General features: G+C 41.0%; 1 protein-coding gene across 1 annotated transcript in view; it reads left to right on the plus strand.

Annotated features, from left to right (window-relative positions):
- PolA1 (DNA polymerase alpha catalytic subunit) overlaps positions 1 to 24531 on the plus strand; it is a 436605-nt gene that overhangs the window by 380201 nt on the left and 31873 nt on the right. The window contains exons 25-27 of the mRNA XM_071683772.1: positions 8999 to 9180; positions 19507 to 19644; positions 21327 to 21443. Of these exons, the coding sequence (XP_071539873.1) occupies positions 8999 to 9180; positions 19507 to 19644; positions 21327 to 21443 (437 nt within the window). The remainder of the gene's footprint in view (positions 1 to 8998; positions 9181 to 19506; positions 19645 to 21326; positions 21444 to 24531) is intronic.

Below are 24531 nucleotides of genomic sequence, written 5' to 3' on the forward strand. Positions count from 1 at the left end.
CTGCTTCTAACAACTTGCCTTCCACACCATATATTCGTAATACCTTCCACAGAGCATCTCTATCAACTCTATCATATGCCTTCTTCAGATCCATAAGTGCTACATACAGATCCATTTGCTTTTCTAAGTATTTCTCACATACATTCTTCAAAGCAAACACCTGATCCACACATCCTCTACCACTTTTGAAACCACACTGCTCTTCCCCAATCTGATGCTCTGTACATGTCTTCACCCTCTCAATCAATATCCTCCCATATAATTTACCAGGAATACTCAACAAACTTATACCTCTGTAATTTGAGCACTCACTCTTATCCCCTTTGCCTTTGTACAATGGCACTATGCACGCATTCCGCCAATCCTCAGGCACCTCACCATGAGTCATACATACATTAAATAACCTTACCAACCAGTCAACAGTACAGTCACCCCCTTTTTTAATAAATTCCACTGCAATACCATCCAAACCTGCTGCCTTGCCGGCTTTCATCTTCCGCAAAGCTTTCACTACCTCTTCTCTGTTTACCAAATCATTTTCCCTAACCCTCTCACTTTGCACACCACCTCGACCAAAACACCCTACATCTGCCACTCTATCATCAAACACATTCAACAAACCTTCAAAATACTCACTCCATCTCCTTCTCACATCACCACTACTTGTTATCACCTCCCCATTTGCGCCCTTCACTGAAGTTCCCATTTGCTCCCTTGTCTTACGCACTTTATTTACCTCCTTCCAGAACATCTTTTTATTCTCCCTAAAATTTAATGATACTCTCTCACCCCAACTCTCATTTGCCCTTTTTTTCACCTCTTGCACCTTTCTCTTGACCTCCTGTCTCTTTCTTTTATACATCTCCCACTCAATTTCATTTTTTCCCTGCAAAAATCGTCCAAATGCCTCTCTCTTCTCTTTCACTAATACTCTTACTTCTTCATCCCACCACTCACTACCCTTTCTAATCAACCCACCTCCCACTCTTCTCATGCCACAAGCATCTTTTGCGCAATCCATCACTGATTCCCTAAATACATCCCATTCCTCCCCCACTCCCCTTACTTCCATTGTTCTCACCTTTTTCCATTCTGTACTCAGTCTCTCCTGGTACTTCCTCACACAAGTCTCCTTCCCAAGCTCACTTACTCTCACCACCCTCTTCACCCCGCGTTTGCGAGGTAGCGCAAGGAAACAGACGAAAGAAATGGCCCAACCCACCCCCATACAACATGCATATACATACGTCCACACACGCAAATATACATACCTACACAGCTTTGCATGGTTTACCCCAGACGCTTCACATGCCCTGATTCAATCCACTGACAGCACGTCAACCCGGGTATACCACATCAATCCAATTCACTCAATTCCTTGCCCTCCTTTCACCCTCCTGCATGTTCAGGCCCCGATCACACAAAATCTTTTTCACTCCATTTTTCCACCTCCAATTTGGTCTCCCACTTCTCCTCGTTCCCTCCACCTCCGACACTTATATCCCCATGGTCAATCTTTCCTCACTCATTCTCTCCATGTGCCCAAACCATTTCAGAACACCCTCTTCTGCTCTCTCAACCACGCCCTTTTTATTTCCACACATCTCTCTTACCCTTACGTTACTTACTCGATCAAACCACCTCACACCACACATTGTCCTCAAACATCTCATTTCCAGCACATCCATCCTCCTGCGCACAACTCTATCCATAGCCCACGCCTATATATATATATATTTTTTTATTTTTATTTATTATACTTTGTCGCTGTCTCCCGCGTTTGCGAGGTAGCGCAAGGAAACAGACGAAAGAAATGGCCCAATCCCCCCCCCCATACACATGTATATACATACGTCCACACACGCAAATATACATACCTACACAGCTTTCCATGGTTTACCCTAGACGCTTCACATGCCCTGCTTCAATCCACTGACAGCACGTCAACCCCGGTATACCACATCGCTCCAATTCACTCTATTCCTTGCCCTCCTTTCACCCTCCTGCATGTTCAGGCCCCGATCACACAAAATCTTTTTCATTCCATCTTTCCACCTCCAATTTGGTCTCCCTCTTCTCCTTGTTCCCTCCACCTCCGACACATATATCCTCTTGGTCAATCTTTCCTCACTCATCCTCTCCATGTGCCTGGGGATAGGGGAGAAAGAATACTTCCCACGTATTGCCTGCGTGTCGTAGAAGGCGACTAAAAGGGGAGGGAGCGGGGGGCTGGAAATCCTCCCCTCTCAATTTTTTTTAATTTTCCAAAAGAAGGAACAGAGAAGGGGGCCAGGTGAGGATATTCCCTCAGTGGCCCAGTTCTCTGTTCTTAACGCTACCTCGCTAACGCGGGAAATGGCGAATAGTTTGAAAAAATATATATATATATATATATATATATATATATATATATATATATATATATATATATATATATATTTTTTTTTTTTTTTTTATACTTTGTCGCTGTCTCCCGCGTTTGCGGGGTAGCGCAAGGAAACAGACGAAAGAAATGGCCCAACCCCCCCCCCCCCCATACACATGTACATACACACGTCCACACACGCACATATACATACCTACACAGCTTTCCATGGTTTACCCCAGACGCTTCACATGCCTTGCTTCAATCCACTGACAGCACGTCAACCCCTGTATACCACATGACTCCAATTCACTCTATTTCTTGCCCTCCTTTCACCCTCCTGCATGTTCAGGCCCCGATCACACAAAATCTTTTTCACTCCATCTTTCCACCTCCAATTTGGTCTCCCTCTTCTCCTCGTTCCCTCCACCTCCGACACATATATTTTTTTTTTTTTTTTTTTCATACTATTCGCTATTTCCCCCGATAGCAAGGTAGCGTTAAGAACAGAGGACTGGGCCTTTGAGGGAATATCCTCACCTGGACCTCTTCTCTGTTCCTTCTTTTGGGAAAAAAAAAAAAAAAAAAAAAAAAATATATATATATATATATATATATATATATATATATATATATATATATATATATATATATATATATACACATAATGACTTTATACTTGAAGCTAGGAAAAAACTTTTTAGGAGATATCCTGATTGTTGTAGTGGTAAACCTCAGGATGATTGTGGATACCACCGATGTCTACTCAAGGTTATTTATATCATAGTTTTCACATGCACATTACTTTTGTAATCTAAAGAGAGCTTCTGTATTGTAATGTTCCTTGGATTTAAGATGTTATTTATGATACTTCTTAATACAAAGACCTCTGTTAAGTTTTGCAGGTATTCAGTATTTCTTCTGTTATTGGTACTAATAGACTTTTTTCATTACATATTGCCTACATTGCACAAGCGACTAATTGCAGTTATTCTCCTTGGTCACCTGTGGCAGGAAGGAAGAAGCCAATATTAATATTGACATGTTTTGAGAATTATTTTGAAAATTAGAATAAACCAGACATTAAGATATTTTGAATGTTACATTGAAAAGTAACATATATCTTGGCCGTAAGGTTTAAGTTAGGTTTATAGGTTCATTTTTTTTTAGAATGCTTCACCAACTGCTAGTAACAAATATGTGAGGATGTTATTGATTGATTTCTAAATTTTTTTCACCTATTGCTAGGAGAAATTAGGAGCTTTTTGTGGGATATGTTGATTGCAAGAGGTGTTTCACCTACTTTTACATTATTTAACCCAGTTGATTATAAGGAGGGCTGTATGGATAAGGTAAAAATGTGGGTTACCTGTATTTGATGTCAAAGTGAAACATTTCAAGATATCAACAGGACCTATGGAAACATCACCTAACTTCCCCTAGCAGCTGAGTTTTACACAAAGTTTTGGCGTTGCAGTCAAAATATACTAATGGTATTGTCATCAGCTGTGCCCAAGCGCTGAGGACTAGAAGGATAAACTCAAATTAGTCACTTATCACTGTATATCCATCATCATTTGCTTTGCTTTTTTTATTCTGATTACCTTAACAAATGTTTACAATTATAAAGTGTATTTCTTATATTTTTTCATATATATTTGCCGTTTTCCGCACTGGCATGGTAGTGCCAAGAACAGAGGACCGAGCCCAAGAAGGAAAATATATTTCATATATGCATATATGATAGGGGAGAAAGAATACTTCCCACGTATTCCCTGCGTGTCGTAGAAGGCGACTAAAAGGGGAGGGAGCGGGTGGCTGGAAATCCTCCCCTCTCGTTTTTTTTTTTTTTAATTTTCCAAAAGAAGGAACAGAGAAGGGGGCCAGGTGAGGATTTTCCCTCTAAGGCCCAGTCCTCTGTTCTTAACGCTACCTCGCAAATGCGGGAAATGGCGAATCGTATGAAAAAAAAAAAAAAATATATATATATATATATATATATATATATATATATATATATATATATATATATATATATATATGCAAGCAAGCAAGCAGGGGAGAAAGAATACTTCCCTCGCATTCCTCACATGTCATAGAAGGTGACTAAAGGGGACGGGAGCGGGGGAGCCAGAAACCCTCCCCTCCTTGTATTTTAACTTTCTGAAAGGGGAAACAGAAGAAGGAGTCACGCGAGGAGTGCTCATCCTTCTCACAGGCTCAGATTGGGGTGTCTAAATGTGTGTGGATGTAACCAAGATGAGAAAAAAGGAGAGATAGGCAGTATGTTTGAGGAAAGGAACCTGGATGTTTTGGCTCTGAGTGAAACGAAGCTCAAGGATAAAGGGGAAGAATGGTTTGGGAATGTCTTGGGAGTAAAGTCAGGGGGCATGAGAAGAAAGATCATGAGAGGCAAGTGTTTTGGGAGCAGCTGAATCAGTGTGTTAGTGGTTTTGATGCACGAGACCAGGTTATAGTGATGGGTGATTTGAATGCAAAGGTGAGTAATGTGGCAGTTGAGGGAATAATTGGTATACATAGAGTGTTCAGTGTTGTAAATGGAAATGGTGAAGAGCTTGTAGATTTATGTGCTGAAAAAGGACTGGTGATTGGGAATACTTGTTTAAAAAGCGAGATATACATAAGTATACGTATGTAAGTCGGAGAGATGGCCAGAGAGTGTTATTGGATTACGTGTTAATTGATAGACGCACGAAAGAGAGACTTTTGGATGTTAATGTGCTGAGAGTTGCAACTGGAGGGATGTCTGATCATTATCTTGTGGAGGCGAAGGTGAAGATTTCTGGGGGTTTCCAGAAAAGAAGAGAGAATGTTGGGGTGAAGAGAGTGGTGAGAGTAAGTGAGCTTGGGAAGGAGACTTGTGTGAGGAAGTACCAGGAGAGACTGAGTACAGAATGGAAAAAGGTGAGAACAAAGGAGGTAAGGGGAGTGGGGGAGGAATGGGATGTATTTAGGGAAGCAGTGATGGCTTGGGCAAAAGATGCTTGTGGCATGAGAAGTGTGGGAGGTGGGTTGATTAGAAAAGGTAGTAAGTGGTGGAATGAAGAAGTAATATTATTAGTGAAAGAGAAGAGAGAGGCATTTGGACAATTTTTGCAGGGAAAAAATGCAAATGAGTGGGAGAGGTATAAAAGAAAGAGGCAGGAGGTCAAGAAAAAGGTGTAAGAGGTGAAAAAGAGGGCAAGTGAGGGTTGGGGTGAGAGAGTATCATTAAATTTTAGGGAGAATTAAAAGATGTTTTGGAAGGAGGTAAATAAAGTGTGTAAGACAAGGGAGCAAATGGGAACTTCTGTGAAGGGGGCTAATGGGGAGGTGATAACAAGTAGTGGTGATGTGAGAAGGAGATGGAGTGAGTATTTTGAAGGTTTGTTGAATGTGTTTGATGATAGATTGGCAGATATAGGGTGTTTTGGTCGAGGTGGTGTGCAAAGTGAGAGGGTTAGGGAAAATGATTTGGTAAATAGAGAAGAGGTAAAAGCTTTACGGAAGATGAAAGCCGGCAAGGCAGCAGGTTTGGATGGTATTGCAGTGGAATTTATTAAAAAAGGGGGTGACTGTATTGTTGACTGGTTGGTAAGGTTATTTGATATATGTATGATTCATGGTGAGGTGCCTGAGGATTGGCGGAATGCTTGCATAGTGCCATTGTACAAAGGCAAAGGGGATAAAGGTGAGTGCTCAAATTACAGAGGTATAAGTTTGTTGAGTATTCCTGGTAAATTATATGGGAGGGTATTGATTGAGAGGGTGAAGGCATGTACAGAGCATCAGATTGGGGAAGAGCAGTGTGGTTTCAGAAGTGGTAGAGGATGTGTGGATCAGGTGTTTGCTTTGAAGAATGTATGTGAGAAATACTTAGAAAAACAAATGGATTTGTATGTAGCATTTATGGATCTGGAGAAGACATATGATAGAGTTGATAGAGATGCTCTGTGGAAGGTTTTAAGAATATATGGTGAGGGAGGCAAGTTGTTAGAAGCAGTGAAAAGTTTTTATCGAGGATGTAAGGCATGTGTACGTGTAGGAAGAGAGGAAAGTGATTGGTTCTCAGTGAATGTAGGTTTGCGGCAGGGGTGTGTGATGTCTCCATGGTTGTTTAATTTGTTTATGGATGGGGTTGTTGGGGAGGTGAATGCAAGAGTTTTGGAAAGAGGGGCAAGTATGAAGTCTGTTGTGGATGAGAGAGCTTGGGAAGTGAGTCAGTTGTTGTTCGCTGATGATACAGCACTTGTGGCTGATTCATGTAAGAAACTGCAGAAGCTGGTGACTGAGTTTGGTAAAGTGTGTGAAAGAAGAAAGTTAAGAGTAAATGTGAATAAGAGCAAGGTTATTAGTTACAGTAAGGTTGAGGGTCAAGTCAATTGGGAGGTAAGTTTGAGTGGAGAAAAACTGGAGGAAGTAAAGTGTTTTAGATATCTGGGAGTGGATCTGGCAGCGGATGGAACCATGGAAGCGGAAGTGAATCATAGGATGGGGAAGGGGGCGAAAATTCCTGGAGCCTTGAAGAATGTGTGGAAGTCGAGAACATTATCTCAGAAAGCAAAAATGGTTATGTTTGAAGGAATAGTGGTTCCAACAATATTGTATGGTTGCGAGGCGTGGGCTAATTACAGAGTTGTGCGCAGGAGGGTGGATGTGCTGGAAATGAGATGTTTGAGGACAATATGTGGTGTGAGGTGGTTTGATCGAGTAAGCAATGTAAGGGTACGAGAGATGTGTGGAAATAAAAAAGAGTGTGGTTGAGAGAGCAGAAGAGGGTGTTTTGAAATGGTTTGGTCACATGGAGAGAATGAGTGAGGAAAGATTGACCAAGAGAATATATGTGTTAGAGGTGGAGGTAACGAGAAGAAGTGGGGGACCAAATTGGAGGTGGAAAGATGGAGTGAAAATGATTTTGAGTGATTGGGGCCTGAACATGCAGGAGGGAGAAAGGCGTGCAAGGAATAGAGTGAATTGGAACGATGTGGTATACCAGGGTCGACGTGCTGTCAATGGATTGAACCAGGGCATGTGAAGCGTCTGGGGTAAACCATGGAAAGTTTTGTGGGGCCTGGATGTGGAAAGGGAGCTGTGGTCTCGGTGCATTATTGCATGACAGCTAGAGACCGAGTGTGGACGAATGGGGCCTTTGTTGTCTTTTCCTAGCGCTACCTCGCACACATGAGGGGGGAGGGGGTTGTTATTCCATGTGTGGCGAGGTGGCGATGGGAACAAATAAAGGCAGACAGTATGAATTATGTACATGTGTATATATGTATATGTCTGTGTGTGTATATATAAGTGTACATTGAGATGTATAGGTATGTATATTTGCGTGTGTGGACGTGTATGTATATACATGTGTATGTGGGCGGGTTGGGCCATTCTTTCGTCTGTTTCCTTGCGCTACGTCGCTAACGTGGGAGACAGCGACAAAGTAAAATAAATAAATAAATAAATATATGTAAGATTTTGAGTGATCAGGGCCTGAACATGCAGGAGGGTGAAAGGCGGGCAAGGAATAGAGTGAATTGGATTGATGTGGTATACCGGGGTCGACGTGCTGTCATTGGATTGAATCAGGGTATGTGAAGCGTCTGGGGTAAACCATAGAAAGTTCTGTGGGGCCTGGATGTGGAGGGGGAGCTGTGGTTTCGGGCATTATTACGTGGCAGCTGGGGACTGAGTGTGAACGAATGGGGCCTTTGTTGTCTTTTCCTAGCGCTACCTCGCACACATGAGGGGGGAGGGGGATGTTATTCCATGTGTGGCAAGGTGGCGATGGGAATAAGTAAAGGTAGTCTATGAATTATGTGCATGTGTATATATGTATATGTCTGTGTGTGTTTATATATATGTGGACATTGAGTTGTATAGGTATGTATATTTGCGTGTGTGGACGTGTAGGTATATACATGTGTATGGGGGTGGGTTGGGCCATTTCTTTCGTCTGTTTCCTTGCGCTACCTCGCAAATGCAGGAGACAGCGACAAAGCAAAATAAATGAAATAAAAATATATATATATATTTTCTTCTTTCATACTATTCGCCATTTCCCACGTTAGCGAAGTAGCGTTAAGAACAGAGGACTGGGCCTTTGAGGAAATACCCTCACCTGGCCCCCTTCTCTGTTCCTTCTTTTGGAAAATTAAAAAAATTAGAAAAAATTAAAAAGATATATATATGTCTGTGTGTGTATATATATGTATACGTTGAGATGTATAGGTATGTATATGTGCATTTGTGGACGTGTATGTATATACATCTTTATGTGGGTGGGTTGGGTCATTCTTTCGTCTGTTTCCTTGCGCTACCTCTGTAACGCAGGAGACAGCGACAAAGTATAATGAATAAGTGAATTATCTGTTCTGTTTTCCTATGTATGTGATACCCTTGCATTGTAAAAGATGAGTTATATTGACATTTTACAGGTATATGGTTTGAGTTTGGTAGCACCAGTGGTTGTCTGCCCCTATTTAAGTTTTCTTATAAGCTTACATATGTACATAGTCATGTAGTTTCACTACCTTATTTGACTTTTATCATTGGGATTTATATTTTCCTAATTTCTGTTTACATATACAATTATTTGACTGATTTTTTTGGACATTGATTATATGGTCTCATTCATAGGCCTAGATCCATCTGGATTTCGAGTTTCAAGGCAATTTGGACAAGCTGAAGAAGAAGATGATATGTCAACCAATCAAATTTCAGATGAAGAAAAATATCGCATGTGTGAGCGGTTTTCATTCAGATGCCCCTCCTCAGAATGCAACACACTTATTACCATGGACTCAGCTTTTCGTGGAGTGGTGAGTTTATACATAAATGTACTTGTTGGAAACATTCAGAGAGGAAAAAGAATAATACCCAGATGTCTCCTGTGTGTTATAGGAGGTACATAAGGAAAAGGGAATCAGGGGATTGGGAATCCTCACTTTCTCTGTCATCACCTTTTAAGTCAGAATTAAAGCAAACGTTTTTCCTCTGAAGCTTAGCTGTATATTCATGATCTGTCTTGCTGACACATGAAAAGGTGAACATATATAGATTATGTGTGTACCTGTAGGGCAAAGCAAAATTATTTCTAATGCAGTCTCATCCCAACAACCTACATTTACAGATATCCCCACTTCCCCTTCAAACACCTCTTTGACAAAAACTTATTCATACTATGAAGACAAACACGCACCAAACAGCCACCCCAGCACTAAGTCATAAACTATACTATACATACACCCATCTGAAACTGAAACCTGACATCCACAAGCTGCACCATCCAAATATCCAGCATTAAACACATTGATTCGGTATATCACATCAAGACCCCTCATGTGCAAGACACTGAATATTCACTCAGTTGTCTGCAGTCACCTGACAAGGACAAACGTATCTACAAATTTTTGACCTGTTGTCTCGCAAATTGGAAATGTTATGCTTCCAAAGCACTGCAGGAGCTCTACACAATTTTAGTTATATATCATTGTTGGTATCCCTAAGGATAAGGAAGAAAGAATACTTTCCACATATTTGCTTAGAAAAGCAAATGGATTTGTATGTAGCATTTATGGATCTGGAGAAGGCATATGATAGAGTAGATAGAGATGCTCTGTGGAAGGTATTAAGAATATATGGTGTGGGAGGCAAGTTGTTAGAAGCAGTGAAAAGTTTTTATCGAGGATGTAAGGCATGTGTACGTGTAGGAAGAGAGGAAAGTGATTGGTTCTCAGTGAATGTAGGTTTGCGGCAGGGGTGTGTGTTGTCTCCATGGTTGTTTAATTTGTTTATGGATGGGGTTGTTAGGGAGGTGAATTCAAGAGTTTTGGAAAGAGGGGCAAGTATGAAGTCTGTTGTGGATGAGAGAGCTTGGGAAGTGAGTCAGTTGTTGTTCGCTGATGATACAGCGCTGGTGGCTGATTCATGTGAGAAACTGCAGAAGCTGGTGACTGAGTTTGGTAAAGTGTGTGAAAGAAGAAAGTTAAGAGTAGATGTGAATAAGAGCAAGGTTATTAGGTATAGTAGGAGAAAGTAAAGTGTTTTAGATATCTGGGAGTGTATCTGGCAGCGGATGGAACCATGGAAGCGGAAGTGAATCATAGGGGTGAAAATCCTGGGAGCCTTGAAGAATGTGTGGAAGTCGAGAACATTATCTCGGAAAGCAAAAATGGGTATGTTTGAAGGAATAGTGGTTCCAACAATGTTGTATGGTTGCGAGGCGTTGGATAGAGTTGTGCGCAGGAGGGTGGATGTGCTGGAAATGAGATGTTTGAGGACAATGTGTGGTGTGAGGTGGTTTGATCGAGTAAGTAATGTAAGGGTAAGAGAGATGTGTGGAAATAAAAAGAGCGTGGTTGAGAGAGCAGAAGAGGGTGTTTTGAAATGGTTTGGGCACATGGAGAGAATGAGTGAGGAAAGATTGACCAAGAGGATATATGTGTCGGAGGTGGAGGGAACGAGGAGAAGTGGGAGACCAAATTGGAGGTGGAAAGATGGAGTGAAAAAGATTTTGTGTGATTGGGGCCTGAACATGCAGGAGGGTGAAAGGAGGGCAAGGAATAGAGTGAATTGGATCGATGTGGTATACCGGGGTTGACGTGCTGTCAGTGGATTGAATCAGGGCATGTGAAGCGTTTGGGGTAAACCATGGAAAGTTGTGTGGGGCCTGGATGTGGAAAGGGAGCTGTGGTTTCGGGCATTATTGCGTGGCAGCTAGAGACTGAGTGTGAACGAATGGGGCCTTTGTTGTCTTTTCCTAGTGCTACCTCGCACACATGAGGGGGGAGGGGGAAGGTATTCCATGTGTGGCAAGGTGGCGATGGGAGTGAATGGGGGCAGATAGTGTGAATTGTGTGCATGGGTATATATGTATGTGTCTGTGTATGTATATATATGTGTACATTGAGATGTATAGGTATGTATATTTGCGTGTGTGGACGTGTGTGTATACATTGTGTATGGGGGTGGGATGGGCCATTTCTTTCGTCTATTTCCTTGCGCTACCTCACAAACGCAGGAGACAGCGACAAAGCAAAATAAAAAATAATAAATAATATTCCCTTCGTGTCGTAGAAGGCGACTAAAAGGGGAGGGGCTGGAAATCCTCCCCCTCCCGTTTTACTTTTCCAAAAGAAGGAACAGAGAATGGGGCAAAGTGAGGAGATTCCCTTTAAGGCTCAGTCCTCTTTTCTTAATGCTACCTTGCTGATGCAGGAAATGGTGAATACGTATGAAAAAAGAGAAAATTATTGTTGGTCTTCTTTTTTCATTTCTGCTATTTTCCACATTAATGAGTTAGTATCAGAACACGATACAGAAATGGCCTCATTTTCTCACATCCATTCTCTAGCTGTCATGCATAATGTACCAAAACCAGAGCCCCTTATCCACAACTAGGCCCCACAGACTTTTCTGTGGTTTTGGTGTTTGAATTTAAGTCATAGTTCTGGGAAATTATCCTCATTTGCTTCAACTGATTGGTGCATTCCCATATTGACTATTATGTTCATTTATGGTCACCCTACCTCAGGAAAGACATGAACAGTTTTGAGAGAGTACTTGGGCAAGATGCCAATGTGATTCTCAGCCTTTGAAGCAAATCCTGTGAGAGTTGACTAAATGTGTTAGATTTATGTCACTTAAAATAGATTAAGAGGTGATCTGATACTGGTATTCGAAACATAAAACCATTTGATAATCTTGATCTAACAAGCTGCTTAAGGATAGATTCTTTTGATTTCACTTGCAGTAATAGATATTAACTTGAAGGCAAATTATTTTATTTATTTATTATACTTAGTCACTGTTTCCTGCATTTGTGAGGTAGCACAAGGAAAAAGATGAAAGAATGGCCCAACCTACCCACATACATATGCATATACATAAACGCCCACACACGCATATGTATATATGTACCTATAATTTCAACATATACATACAGAGACATATACATATATTCACATGTACATATTCATACTTGCTACCTTCATCCATTCCTGTTGCCACCCCGCCACACATGAAACAGTACCCCCCTCCCCCCATGTGAGTTAGTGCTAGGAAAAGAAAACAAAGGCCACATTCGTTCACACTCAGTCTCTAGCTGTCATGTGTTATGCACTGAAACCACAGTTTCCTTTTCACATCGAGGCCCCACAAAACTTTCCATTATTTACCCCAGACGCTTCACATGCCCTGTTTCAATTCATTGACAGCACGTCGACCCCGGTATACCAGGTTGTTCCAATTCACTCTATTCCTTGCACGCCTTTCACCCTCTTGTATGTTCAGGCCCTGATCGCTCAAAATCTTTATCACTCCATCTTTCATCCTCCAACTTGGTCTCCCACTTCTCCTCATTCCCTCCACCTCTGACACATGTGTCCTCTTTGTCAATCTTTCCTCATTCATTCTCTCCATATGACCAAACTATTTCAATACACCCTCTTCTGTTCTCTCAATCACACCCTATTTAATACCTCACATCTCTCTTACCCTTTCATTACTTACTCGATCAAACCACCTCACACCACATATTGTCCTCAAACATCTCATTTTCAACACATCCGCCCTCCTCCACACAACCTTATCTCTAGCCGATGCCCCACAACCATATAACATTGTTGGAACCAATATTCCTTCAAACATACCCATTTTTGCTCTCTGAGATAACGTTCTCACCTTCCACACATTTTTCAACACTCCCAGAACCTTCGCCCCCTCCCCCCACCCTGTGACTCACCTCTGCTTCCATGGTTCCATCCGCTGCTAAATCCACTTCCAGATGTCTAAATGTATTGAAGCAAAATGTTTTATTTTAAATGATGCAAACCTCTTTTTCTTCAACATGATTCATAACATATGGATTGATTTACCACTTAGAGAAGTTTAAAGCTGTGCTATAGATACATTTCAGCATATATTTTGCTTCAAATCCACAACTTTCATTATTTGCACCTTCTTAGCTATATGAAAAATGTAAGATCTCCTTCTTTGAAAAATCTTTATGTTGTGGGTAGCGTTCCTGGCCATGATACATTCATGTGTCGCCAAGGTTCAAGCACATACGTTGATATCTTGGTTTCAGCAGTCATTCCATAGTCAACCCATCAGCAGTCATTCCATAGTCAACTCATCTGTTCATCCACTCCTGAAAATAGAAGGTGACTAAAGGGGATGGGAGTGGGGGACTGGAAAACCTCCCCTCCTTGCATTTACCTTTCTTAAGGTGGAAACAGGAGTCAAGCAGGGAGTGCTCACCCTCCTCAGAGGCTGAGACTGGGGTGTCTGAATGAGTGTGAATATAACCAAGATGAGAAGAAAGGAGAGGTAGGTAGTATGTTTGAGGAAAGAATCCTGAATGTTCTGGCTCTTAGTGAAATGAAGCTCAAGGGTAAAGGGGAAGAGTGGTTTGGGAAAGTCTTGGGAGTAAAGTCAAGGGTTGGTGAGAAGACAAGAGCTAAGGAAGGAGTGGCACTACCCCTGAAACAGGAGTTGTGGGAGTATGTGACAGAGTGTTAGAAAGTAAATTCTAGATTGATATAGGTAAAGCTGAAAGTGAATGGAGAGAGATGGTTGATTATTGGTGCCTATGCACTTGGTCATGAGAAGACAGATCATGAGAGGCAAGTGTTTTGGGAGCAGCTGAGTGAGCATGTCAGCAGCTTTGGTGCACGAGACCAGGTTTTAGTGTTCGATGATTTAAATGCGAAGGTGAGTAATGTGGCAATTGAGGGTATAATTGGTGCACATGGGGTATTCAGTGTTGTGAATGGAAATGGTGAAGAGCTTGTGGATTTGTGTGCTGAAAAAAGACTGGTGATTGGGAATACCTGGTTCAAAAAAAGAGATATACAAAAGTACATGTATGTGAGTAGGAGAGATGGTCAATGGGCATTGTTGGATTACATGTTAATTGGATGTTAATGTGCTGAGAGGGGCAGCTAGAGGGATCACTAGCATGTGGAGGCGAAGGTGAAGATCTCTAGAGGTTTTCAATAAAGAAGAGAGAATGTTGGGGAGAAGAGAGTGGTGAGAGTAAGTGAGCTTAGAAAGGAGACTTGTGTGAGGAAGTACTGGAAGCGATTGAGTGTAGAATGGCAAAAGGTGAGAGTAAATGAGATGAGGGGAGTGAGTGAGGAATGGGATGTATTTAGGGAAGCAGTGATGGCTTGCGCAAAAGATATATGTGGCATGAGAAAGGTGGGAGGTGGGCAGATTAGAAAGGGTAGTGAATGATGGGATAAAGAAGTCAAGTTTTTGCGAAAGAGGAAAGAGAGGCATTTGGACGACACTTGCAAGGAAGGTGTGCAATTGACTTAGAGGTGTATAAAAGAAAGCAGCAGGAGGTCTGGAGAAGGGTGCAAGAAGTGAAAAAGAGGGCAAATGAGAGTTGGGGTGAGAGAGTATCATTAAACTTTAGGGAGAATAAAAAGATGTTTTGGAAGGAGGTAAATAAGGTCGATAAGACATGAGAACAAATGGGCACATCGGTGAATGGGGCAAGTGGGGAAGTAATAACTGGTAGTGATAAAGCAAGGGGATGGCATGAGTATTTTGAAGGTTTGTTGAATGTGTTTGATGATAGAGTGGCAGATATAGGGTGTTTTCGTCTGGGTGGAGCACGAAGTGAGAGGGTCAGGGAGAATGGTTTGGTTAAGAGAGAGGAGGTAGTGAAAGCTTTGCAGAAGATGAAATCAGGAAACAGCAGGTTTGGTTTTTATTGAGAAGAGGGGTGACTGTGTTGTTGATTGGTTGGTAAGGATATTCACTGTATATATGGATCATGATGAAGTGTCTGAGGATTGATGGAATGCATTCATAGTACCCATTGTACAAAGGCAAAGTGGATAAAGGTGAGTGTTTAAAATACTGATGCCTAAGTTTGTTGAGTATTCCTGGGAAATTGTATGGGAGGGTATTGATTGAAAAGGTGAAGGCATGTACAGAGCTTCAGATTGTGGAAGAGCAGTGTGGTTTCAGAAGTGGTAGAGGATGTGTGGATCAGGTGCTTGCTTTGAAGAATGTGTGTGAGAAATAATTAGAGAAACAGATGGATTTGTATGTAGCATTTATGGATCTGGAAAAGGCGTATGATAGAGTTGATAGAGATGCTTTGTGGAAGTTCTTAAGAGTATATGGCGTGGGAAGTAAGTTGCTGGAAGCACTAAAAATATTTAACTGAGGATGTAAGGCATGTGTACGAGTAGGAAGAGAGGAGAGTGATATTTTCCTAGTGAAGGTTGATTTTCATTAGGGGTGTATGATGCCTCCATGGTTGTTTAATTTGTTTATGGATTGGGTGGTTAGGGAGGTAAATGCAAGAGTTTTGGAGAGATGAGCGAGTATCTAGTGTATTAGTCATGAGAGGGCTTGGGAAGCGAGTCAGTTGTTGTTTGTTGATACAGCACTGATGGCTGATTCAAGTGAGAAACTGCAGAAGTTGGTGACTGAGTTTAGAAAAGTGTGTAAAAGGAGAAAGTTGGGAGTAATTGTCAATAAGAGCAAGGTTATTAGGTTCAATAGGGTTGAGGGATAAGTAATTGGGATGTAAGTTTGAACAGAGAAAAATTGGAGGAAGTGAAGTGTTTTAGATATCTGGGAGTGGACTTAACAGTGAATGGAAGCATGGAAGCAGAAGTGAGTCATGGGGAGTGATGAAGAATGTATGGAAGGAGAGAACGTTATCTCAAAGAGCAAAACTGGTATGTTTCAGAAGGAAGAGTAGTTCCAACAATATTATATGGTTGCGAGGCTTAGGGTATAGATGGCGTTGTACCAAGGAGGGTGAAGGTGTTGGAAAGGAAATGTTTGAGGACAATGTGTGACGTGGGGTGGTTTGATCAAGTGAATCTTGAAAGGGTAAAGAGATGTGTGGAAATATAAATAGTGTGGTTAAGAGAGCAGAAGAGGGTATGTTGAAATGGTTTGGACATATGGAGAGAATGAGTGAGGAAAGATTGACAAAGAGGATACATGTGTCAGAGGTGCAGGGAACAAGGAGAAGTGGGAGACCATATTGGAGCTGGAAGGATGGAATGAAAAAGCTTTTGAGCAATCGGGTCCTGAACATGCAGGAGGGTGAGAGGCATGCAAGGAATAGAGTGAATTGGAATGATGTGGTAAACCAGGGTCAATGTGTTGTCACTGGACTGAACCAGGGCATGTGAAATGTCTGGAGTAAACCATGGAAAGGTCTGTGGGGCCTGGATGTGGATTGGGAGCTGTGATTTTGGTACATTACACATAACAGCTAGAGACTGAGTGTGAACGAATGTGGCCTTTTTTGTCTGTTTTCGTGGTGCTACCTCGTTGAAGCTACTTCTAGCTGCTTACCTACCGCACCATATACTCTTATGACCTTCCACAGAGCATCTCTATCAACCCTATCATATGCCTTCTTCAGATCCATAAATGCCACATACAAATTCATCTGTTTTTCTAAATATTTCTTACACATTCTTCAAAGCAAACACCTGATCCACACATCCTCTACCACTTCTGAAACCACACTGCTCCTCCCCAATCTGATGCTGTGTACATGTCTTCACCCTCTTAATCAATACCATCCCATACAATTTTCCAGGAATACTTAACAAACTTACGCCTCTGTAGTTTGAACATTCACTGGGTCAGGGCATGTGAAATGTTTGGGATAAACCATGGAAAGGTCTGTGGGGCCTGGATGTGGATAGGGAGCTGTGGTTTTGTTGCATTACACATGAGAGCTAGAGACTGTGTTTAAACAAATGTGGCCTTCTTTGCCTGTTTTTCTGGCACTACTTTGCTGAAGTAGGTTGGTAGCATTACTGTTTCCTGTGGGGTCAAGTGGCACCGGGAATGGATTGAAATCAAGTACATATGATGAAAGTGAGTACTAAAATTTCAAAGGTATATGTGTATGTGTGGGTGTTTTATGTATATACATTTGCATGTGGGTGGGTTGGGCCATTCTTACGTCTGTTTCCTTGCGCTACCTCATTATCGCGGGAGACCGATTAAGTATGATAATAAAAAAAAGTTTGTTGAGTATACCCTTTTAAGGTGAATGGGAGATTGGTGATTGAAAGGATGGTAACATCAAAGCATTTTACAGATAATTGGAATAGGGTTAAGCAGTGTGGCTTTAGAATGGTTTAGTGAGAAGGGAAGGGGGCGAATACCTTGCATGAGATGAAGTTTGGCAGATCAGGTAAATTACAGTTGAATTTCTTGAGGAAAGGGGTGATAGTGTTTTTGATCGATTAGTTAGGATTTTCCTTGCATGTATAGCTCAAGGTGAGGTGCCTGAGGATTTACAGAATGCCTATTTATATAAAGGTAGAGGGACAAAAGTAATTGTTTGAATTTTAGCAGTATAAGTTTGTTGAGTGCACTTAGCAAGTGGTACAGAAGGATGGTGATTTAAAGGCTGATGGCATTTGCAGAGCACCTTATTGGGAAGGAACAATGTGGCATTTGGAGAGGTAGAGGATGTGTAGATCATATGTTTGCTGTGAAGAATTTGTATGAGGAATATACAAAGAAACAGAGGGATTTGTAACATGTGGATCTGCAGAAAGCGTATGATATAGTTAATAGAGACTTTGTGGAAAGTGTTACAAATATATGGTGTGATAGGAAAGCCTTTTAAATTAGAGTTGTTTTTATCAGGAGAATGATGCATATGTGTGAGTAGGAATAGAGTAGTGTGCATGGGTCTAGGTGAAGGTGGGTCTGTGGCAGTGTTTGCTATCAGTTTGGCTCTTTAATTTGTTTGTAAATGGGATGGTGAGTAAGGTGATTGCAAGGGTCTTGGAGAAAGGGGGAGGTCTGCAATCTGTTGGGATGAAAAGGCCTGGGATGCGAGTCAGTTGCTGTTTGCTGATGACATGACTCTTTACAGTTCTTAGTTACAAACTGCTGAAGCTGTTTTCTGAGTTTGAGAGTTTGTGTGAAAAGGAGAAAGTAGAATGTAAATGTGAATAGAGATAGGGCAATAAAGTTTAGTGGAGGAGGGGAGAGAGGTTAGCTGAACTGTGAGTTTGGATGGAGAGAACCTGGAGGAAGTGGAGTTTTTATGGTACTTGTGAGTGGATGTGGCAGGAGATGGAACCATGAAAGCTGAAATAATGCATAAGGTGGATGAGGTCCTAAGCACAATCCTAAGTGTGTGGGAAGAGATGTTGATATCTGTGAGGGTAATGGTGGGTATGATTGATGGTGTTTTAGTCCCAACATATTACATGGGTATGAGGAGTGGGTTCTACATGAAAAAGTACAGAAGGAAAAGATACATGAGAAATGAACTGCTTAGGACAGCATGTCGTTTGAGGATGGATAGTTGATCATATAAGAAATTATAGGGTAAGAGAGAGATGTGATAGTAAGAATAGTATGTGTAAGAGTGCTTTTGAACTAGTGTAAAGATATGATGGCTGCTGACAAAGTATCCATTATATAGCCAAAGTTAAAAGCACATGTCTTTAATACCACCTAACTAGAAAGGTTTATCTGGGAAGCTACAGCTTTTGAGCCAACATATAGATTTTGAAGGCTACTAACAAAATATTCATTTTATAGCCAAATTTGATTATATATAAGGAAGATTCATGACTGGAGATCTTTTTGAAGGCTACTAACAAAATATTCATTTTATAGCCAAATTTGATTATATATAAGGAAGATTCATGACTGGAGATCTTAAGGCAAAATAAAATCATGAAAATTTATATTCAAGAGGAGAAATATGGTGATTAAAGTATAAATTGAAAATTACAATGTATAGATGGAGGACTCAGAAAAGAGCATTCAGTACTTAATGAGTTTAATAAGCTTAAGATATTTGACGGAACTGTTGAAGGAAAACAGTTTTGAAAAAGGTGAGTTTTTATTATTTTCTGAGCAAAAGGCAATCTGTGTTGAGGTATAGGGAGAATAAAAGAAATTTGTGAAAGTTCATTTCTGTCAGCAGTAAGATCTTTTTGGAAGACTTCAAAAGTTGGATGTCTAGAGTTGAAAGAAACCAACATAGAGATGAAGAATCAAGCATATGAAAAGAACACTTTTATTGAATGGAAAATTTACATCGAGGTCTATTGAAGAGCCTGGCAAATATAGTTAGGTAACTGTATAAAATACGAGTATAAGATTTTCTTTATTTTCAGGGGAGTGGTTCCAACCTTCAAGTGGCATTACAGCATTGTCCAAATATTAAATGCAACTTTGAGATCTTCACACAATTAGCCCCTGTTCTCAATAAGTTGAGACTAGACATCAGGAATCATATCATGAAATACTATAATGTAAGTAATGCTGCAGTTTTGGTTCAGTAATTTGCTGTCATTGGGACATTATATTTTCAAATTCATATTTTGAGGGTGAATTAAAGAATGCAAATGCAAGGTATATTGGAGCATAAGTTTGTTGAGGTATAAGTTTGTTGAGTATTCCTGGCAAATTGTATGGGAGGGTATTGATTGAGAGGGTGATGGCATGTACAGAGCATCAGATTGGGGAAGAGCAGTGTGGTTTCAGAAGTGGTAGAGGATGTGTGGATCAGGTGTTTGCTTTGAAGAATGTATGTGAGAAATACTTAGAAAAGCAAATGGATTTGTATGTAGCATTTATGGATCTGGAGAAGGCATATGATAGAGTTGATAGAGATGCTCTGTGGAAGGTATTAAGAATATATGGTGTGGGAGGCAAGTTGTTAGAAGCAGTGAAAAGTTTTTATCGAGGATGTAAGGCATGTGTACGTGTAGGAAGAGAGGAAAGTGATTGGTTCTCAGTGAATGTAGGTTTGCGGCAGGGGTGTGTGATGTCTCCATGGTTGTTTAATTTGTTTATGGATGGGGTTGTTAGGGAGGTGAATGCAAGAGTTTTGGAAAGAGGGGCAAGGATGAAGTCTGTTGGGGATGAGAGAGCTTGGGAAGTGAGTCAGTTGTTGTTCGCTGATGATACAGCGCTGGTGGCTGATTCATGTGAGAAACTGCAGAAGCTGGTGACTGAGTTTGGTAAAGTGTGTGGAAGAAGAAAGTTAAGAGTAAATGTGAATAAGAGCAAGGTTATTAGGTACAGTAGGGTTGAGGGTCAAGTCAATTGGGAGGTGAGTTTGAATGGAGAAAAACTGGAGGAAGTGAAGTGTTTTAGATATCTGGGAGTGGATCTGGCAGTGGATGGAAACATGGACGCGGAAGTGGATCATAGGGTGGGGGAGGGGGCGAAAATTCTGGGAGCCTTGAAGAATGTGTGGAAGTCGAGAACATTATCTCGGAAAGCAAAAATGGGTATGTTTGAAGGAATAGTGGTTTCAACAATGTTGTATTGTTGCGAGGCGTGGACTATGGATAGAGTTGTGCGCAGGAGGATAGATGTGCTGGAAATGAGATGTTTGAGGACAATGTGTGGTGTGAGGTGGTTTGATCGAGTAAGTAACGTAAGGGTAAGAGAGATGTGTGGAAATAAAAAGAGCGTGGTTGAGAGAGCAGAAGAGGGTGTTTTGAAATGGTTTGGTCACATGGAGAGAATGAGTGAGGAAAGATTGACCAAGAGGATATATGTGTCGGAGGTGGAGGGAACGAGGAGAAGAGGGAGACCAAATTGGAGGTGGAAAGATGGAGTGAAAAAGATTTTGTGTGATCGGGGCCTGAACATGCAGGAGGGTGAAAGGAGGGCAAGGAATAGAGTGAATTGGAGCGATGTGGTATACCGGGGTTGACGTGCTGTCAGTGGATTGAGTCAAGGCATGTGAAGCGTCTGGGGTAAACCATGGAAAGCTGTGTAGGTATGTATATTTGCGTGTGTGGACGTATGTATATACATGTGTATGGGGGTGGGTTGGGCCATTTCTTTCGTCTGTTTCCTTGCGCTACCTCGCAAACGCGGGAGACAGCGACAAAGCAAAAAAAAAAAAAAAAAAAAAAAAATATTATTATGTACTTTCAATGAAATCTCATTTGATATTTTTCCATTACTTACAACCTAGGGCTGGCTGATATGTGAGGATCCAAGTTGCAATAACAGAATACGACGCATCCCCCTTCGTTTCTCAAGAGGTTTTCCCATTTGCAATTTATGTGAACGAGGTGTTCTCTTCAGGGAGGTAAGGATGTTTTATTAAAGATAATTTCCTCTGATAGTAGGTTTGTCTTGTTATAAAGAAAGAATCCACATACCCAAATCGTGGTCAGTTTGGACCACTTGAACCATCGTACAGTTTAACACACACACACACACACACACACACACACACACACACACACACACCCTATTTGTAAGAAAGATGCTTACACAGAAACTTTTGGTATATTCACACAAGGCTTCTGTTCGAGAAAGTGAGTGTGGGAGAGTTTCAAAGATTATGAAGATAGCAGAAGTGGGATCAAATGGGTGATAGTTAAAGCTGTCTCCTTTCTTGGCAGTAGGATACACTAAGGCATGCTTTCAAGTGGAGAGAAAGTCAGAGTTTTTAGACAGGCAAAGTAGAATAGAATACAATCAAAAAGATTTGTCTGTAGAAGTTAGTTCAACACTTTTTGTGAAATTCTGCTTTGCTCTTTGAATAACAGCTTTGCAATCATTCTGGACAAAATGAAAGAATGGGTTTCATGGGAAGAGATGAGTTTTATGGTCCACTACACACCATCCTTAATGTGACAAGCATCAGAACAAGAGCTATCAAACCACAGTTTAGGAGAAAGAGCTAACCTCTGCTATACATTCAGCACAAGAAGAAGCATCCCAGCAGAGGATTACTTATCCCAATCCTAGGGAAAGTCACTAAAGAAGCTTCATAGGGATACCTTTGAGCTCTCCCAAAGTTGCCATTTTGGGGGGGGAATAGAGGATGGGCATGCCCAGTTAGAAATAGAAATAAGATGTGGAGGCAAGGGTGAAGTTTTTGTAGAGGTATTGGAAAAGTGGGAATGATATGAGTGAGAAGGTGGTGAAAGTAGTGGCTTGGAAAAGAGATGTGTGTAAACAAATACCAGAAGAGACTAGGTGAAGAATGGCAAAAGGTGATAGTAAATGAAGCAAGGTGAGTGTTGAGGGAGATATCTAGTGAAGTAGTCTTGGCATGTATGAGAGAAGTGTGTTGCAGAAGGTAGAAGATGGGTGGATAGAAAGGGTACTGAGTGATGGGATGACAAAGTAAAGTTACTAGTGAAAGAGAAAAGAAATGTTTATTGACAGTTCTTACAGGGCATGAGTGCAAATTATTGCAAGATGTACAAGAAAAAGCAGCAGGAGGTCAAGAGGAAGCTACAGGGGTTGAAAAAGAGGACAAATAAGAGCAAGTGTCAGTAAAGTTTATTTAGGGAGAATGTATAAGAAAAACATAAGGATAAATGGTAACTTCGATGAAGGGTGCAAATTGGGAAATGGTAACAGGTAGTGATGTGAGGTGAGGAGATCGATTGAGTATGTGAAGGACTGTTGAAGGTGTTTAATTATTGGGTGGCAGATGTAGGGTGTTTGGATCACAGAGGTATGCTAAGTGATAGAATCATGGAAAGTGGTTTGGTAAAGACAGGAGGTGGTGAAAATCTTACATAAGGTGAATTTTGGCAGGACAGCTGGAGTGGATGGTGTTGTAGTAGAATTTCATAAGAAAGGGGATGATTGTGTTATTGATTGGTTGGTTAGGATTTTCAGTGTGTATAGATCATGGTGAGATGCCTGGGGATTGGCAGAATTCATGTATAGTGCTATTATATAAATACAAAGGGACAAGGTTTACTGTTCACAAAACAGAGGTATACATTTGTTGAGGATACCTGGAAAGTTATAGGAGAAAGTGGTGATCTGCATCTCGTCTTGACACAGCTTCCTCAATAAACTCAGACTTGGACTGGATATCTCAGTAGGGTAGACACAGTCTTGTTAAAAGTTTAATTCTCCCAAGACCCATTTTCTACCCAAGTTTAATTCTCCCAAGACCCATTTTCTACCCATCTCTCTATCAAAAACTCCTCACAACTCTCGTCTCCTTTGACAGTTCTGTAATTCCACCTCTTGACCCAAATGAACATATTTGGTATTACTATAACATCCACTCTTTTTTGGAAAACTCACATGATAGGAATTGCTAAGTCTGCCTCAAAGAAACTGGGTGTCCTGTTTAGGTGCCAAAACTTCTCTTCTATACAGTTGCTCCATTTATACAAGGGATTGATTCATAATTGTACGGAGTACTTCTCTCACATTTGGGTTGGTATTAGATCTGTAAGTTTACTTGAGAGTGTTGAAAGTGATCCTACTTATGAACTGTCCCAGGCTAACTTCCAAACGTGACCCCCTTGCCCTACACTGCAATGTTGGTTCACTTTCCCTCTTCTGTAGGTATTACTTTGGTTTGCTCCTGAGAGCTGACTGCTTGTATGCTGTACCACTAGCTAGACCACACAATACTCAGCAAGCAGCTGCATCACATGATTATTATGTGGCCATCGGCAACTCAAGGATGGGCCATTTTCATACCTGCTTTTTTCTTACAAGTTGAAGCTTTGGACCTCTCAACCTTCTCTTTTTTTTTTCTCAATAACTATGACCTGGCACTTTTCAAAAGACAGACCTTTCATTTCCTCCAAAATTCATAAATACTTTCCTTTGTCTTTTCTTTTTCCATTTCGTAATTCTCTCTATATTTCAATTAAGGCCCAGCCTTGATTCTCTGTATTTCAATTAAGGCCCGGCCTTGATGTAGACTTTTGTCCGTGACTGGAGCCTTCAAAAAAAAAAAATGAATAGATAAATAAAGAGGTGGGATTCAAGGATTGTGTAAGGGAAGAAGCATCTGATATAGTTGGAGCTCAAGAAACAGAGCTTATGAAAGAGAATAAGATCTCAACTGTTTTGCTGAGAGGGTTATACATACGATAGTAAGGAGGGAAAGAGAAAGCAAAGGAGGGGGAGGCTTGGCTCTCTTAAGAAAAATCAACCTTATATTTTAAGAAATAGTAGAGGATTGGCCAATTCATAAATGGGAAGAGTAACTGCCCAAAATTATTCAGCATACTTAAACAATGAAGGAATGATTATTTACATGTAGTAAAACTCTCATTCTCAGATGGTGAATTACTGATACCAAAAGATTTCAATTATAAAAAATAGATTGGGGAACTTTGGATTCTCTTGGTGCTTGGTGAAAAGGAGTCATGGAGACAACCTTTTAAGTGTCAATACAGGAA

This window comes from Panulirus ornatus, chromosome 37 (genome assembly GCF_036320965.1).
Source record: "Panulirus ornatus isolate Po-2019 chromosome 37, ASM3632096v1, whole genome shotgun sequence".
Lineage (NCBI taxonomy): Eukaryota > Metazoa > Arthropoda > Malacostraca > Decapoda > Palinuridae > Panulirus > Panulirus ornatus.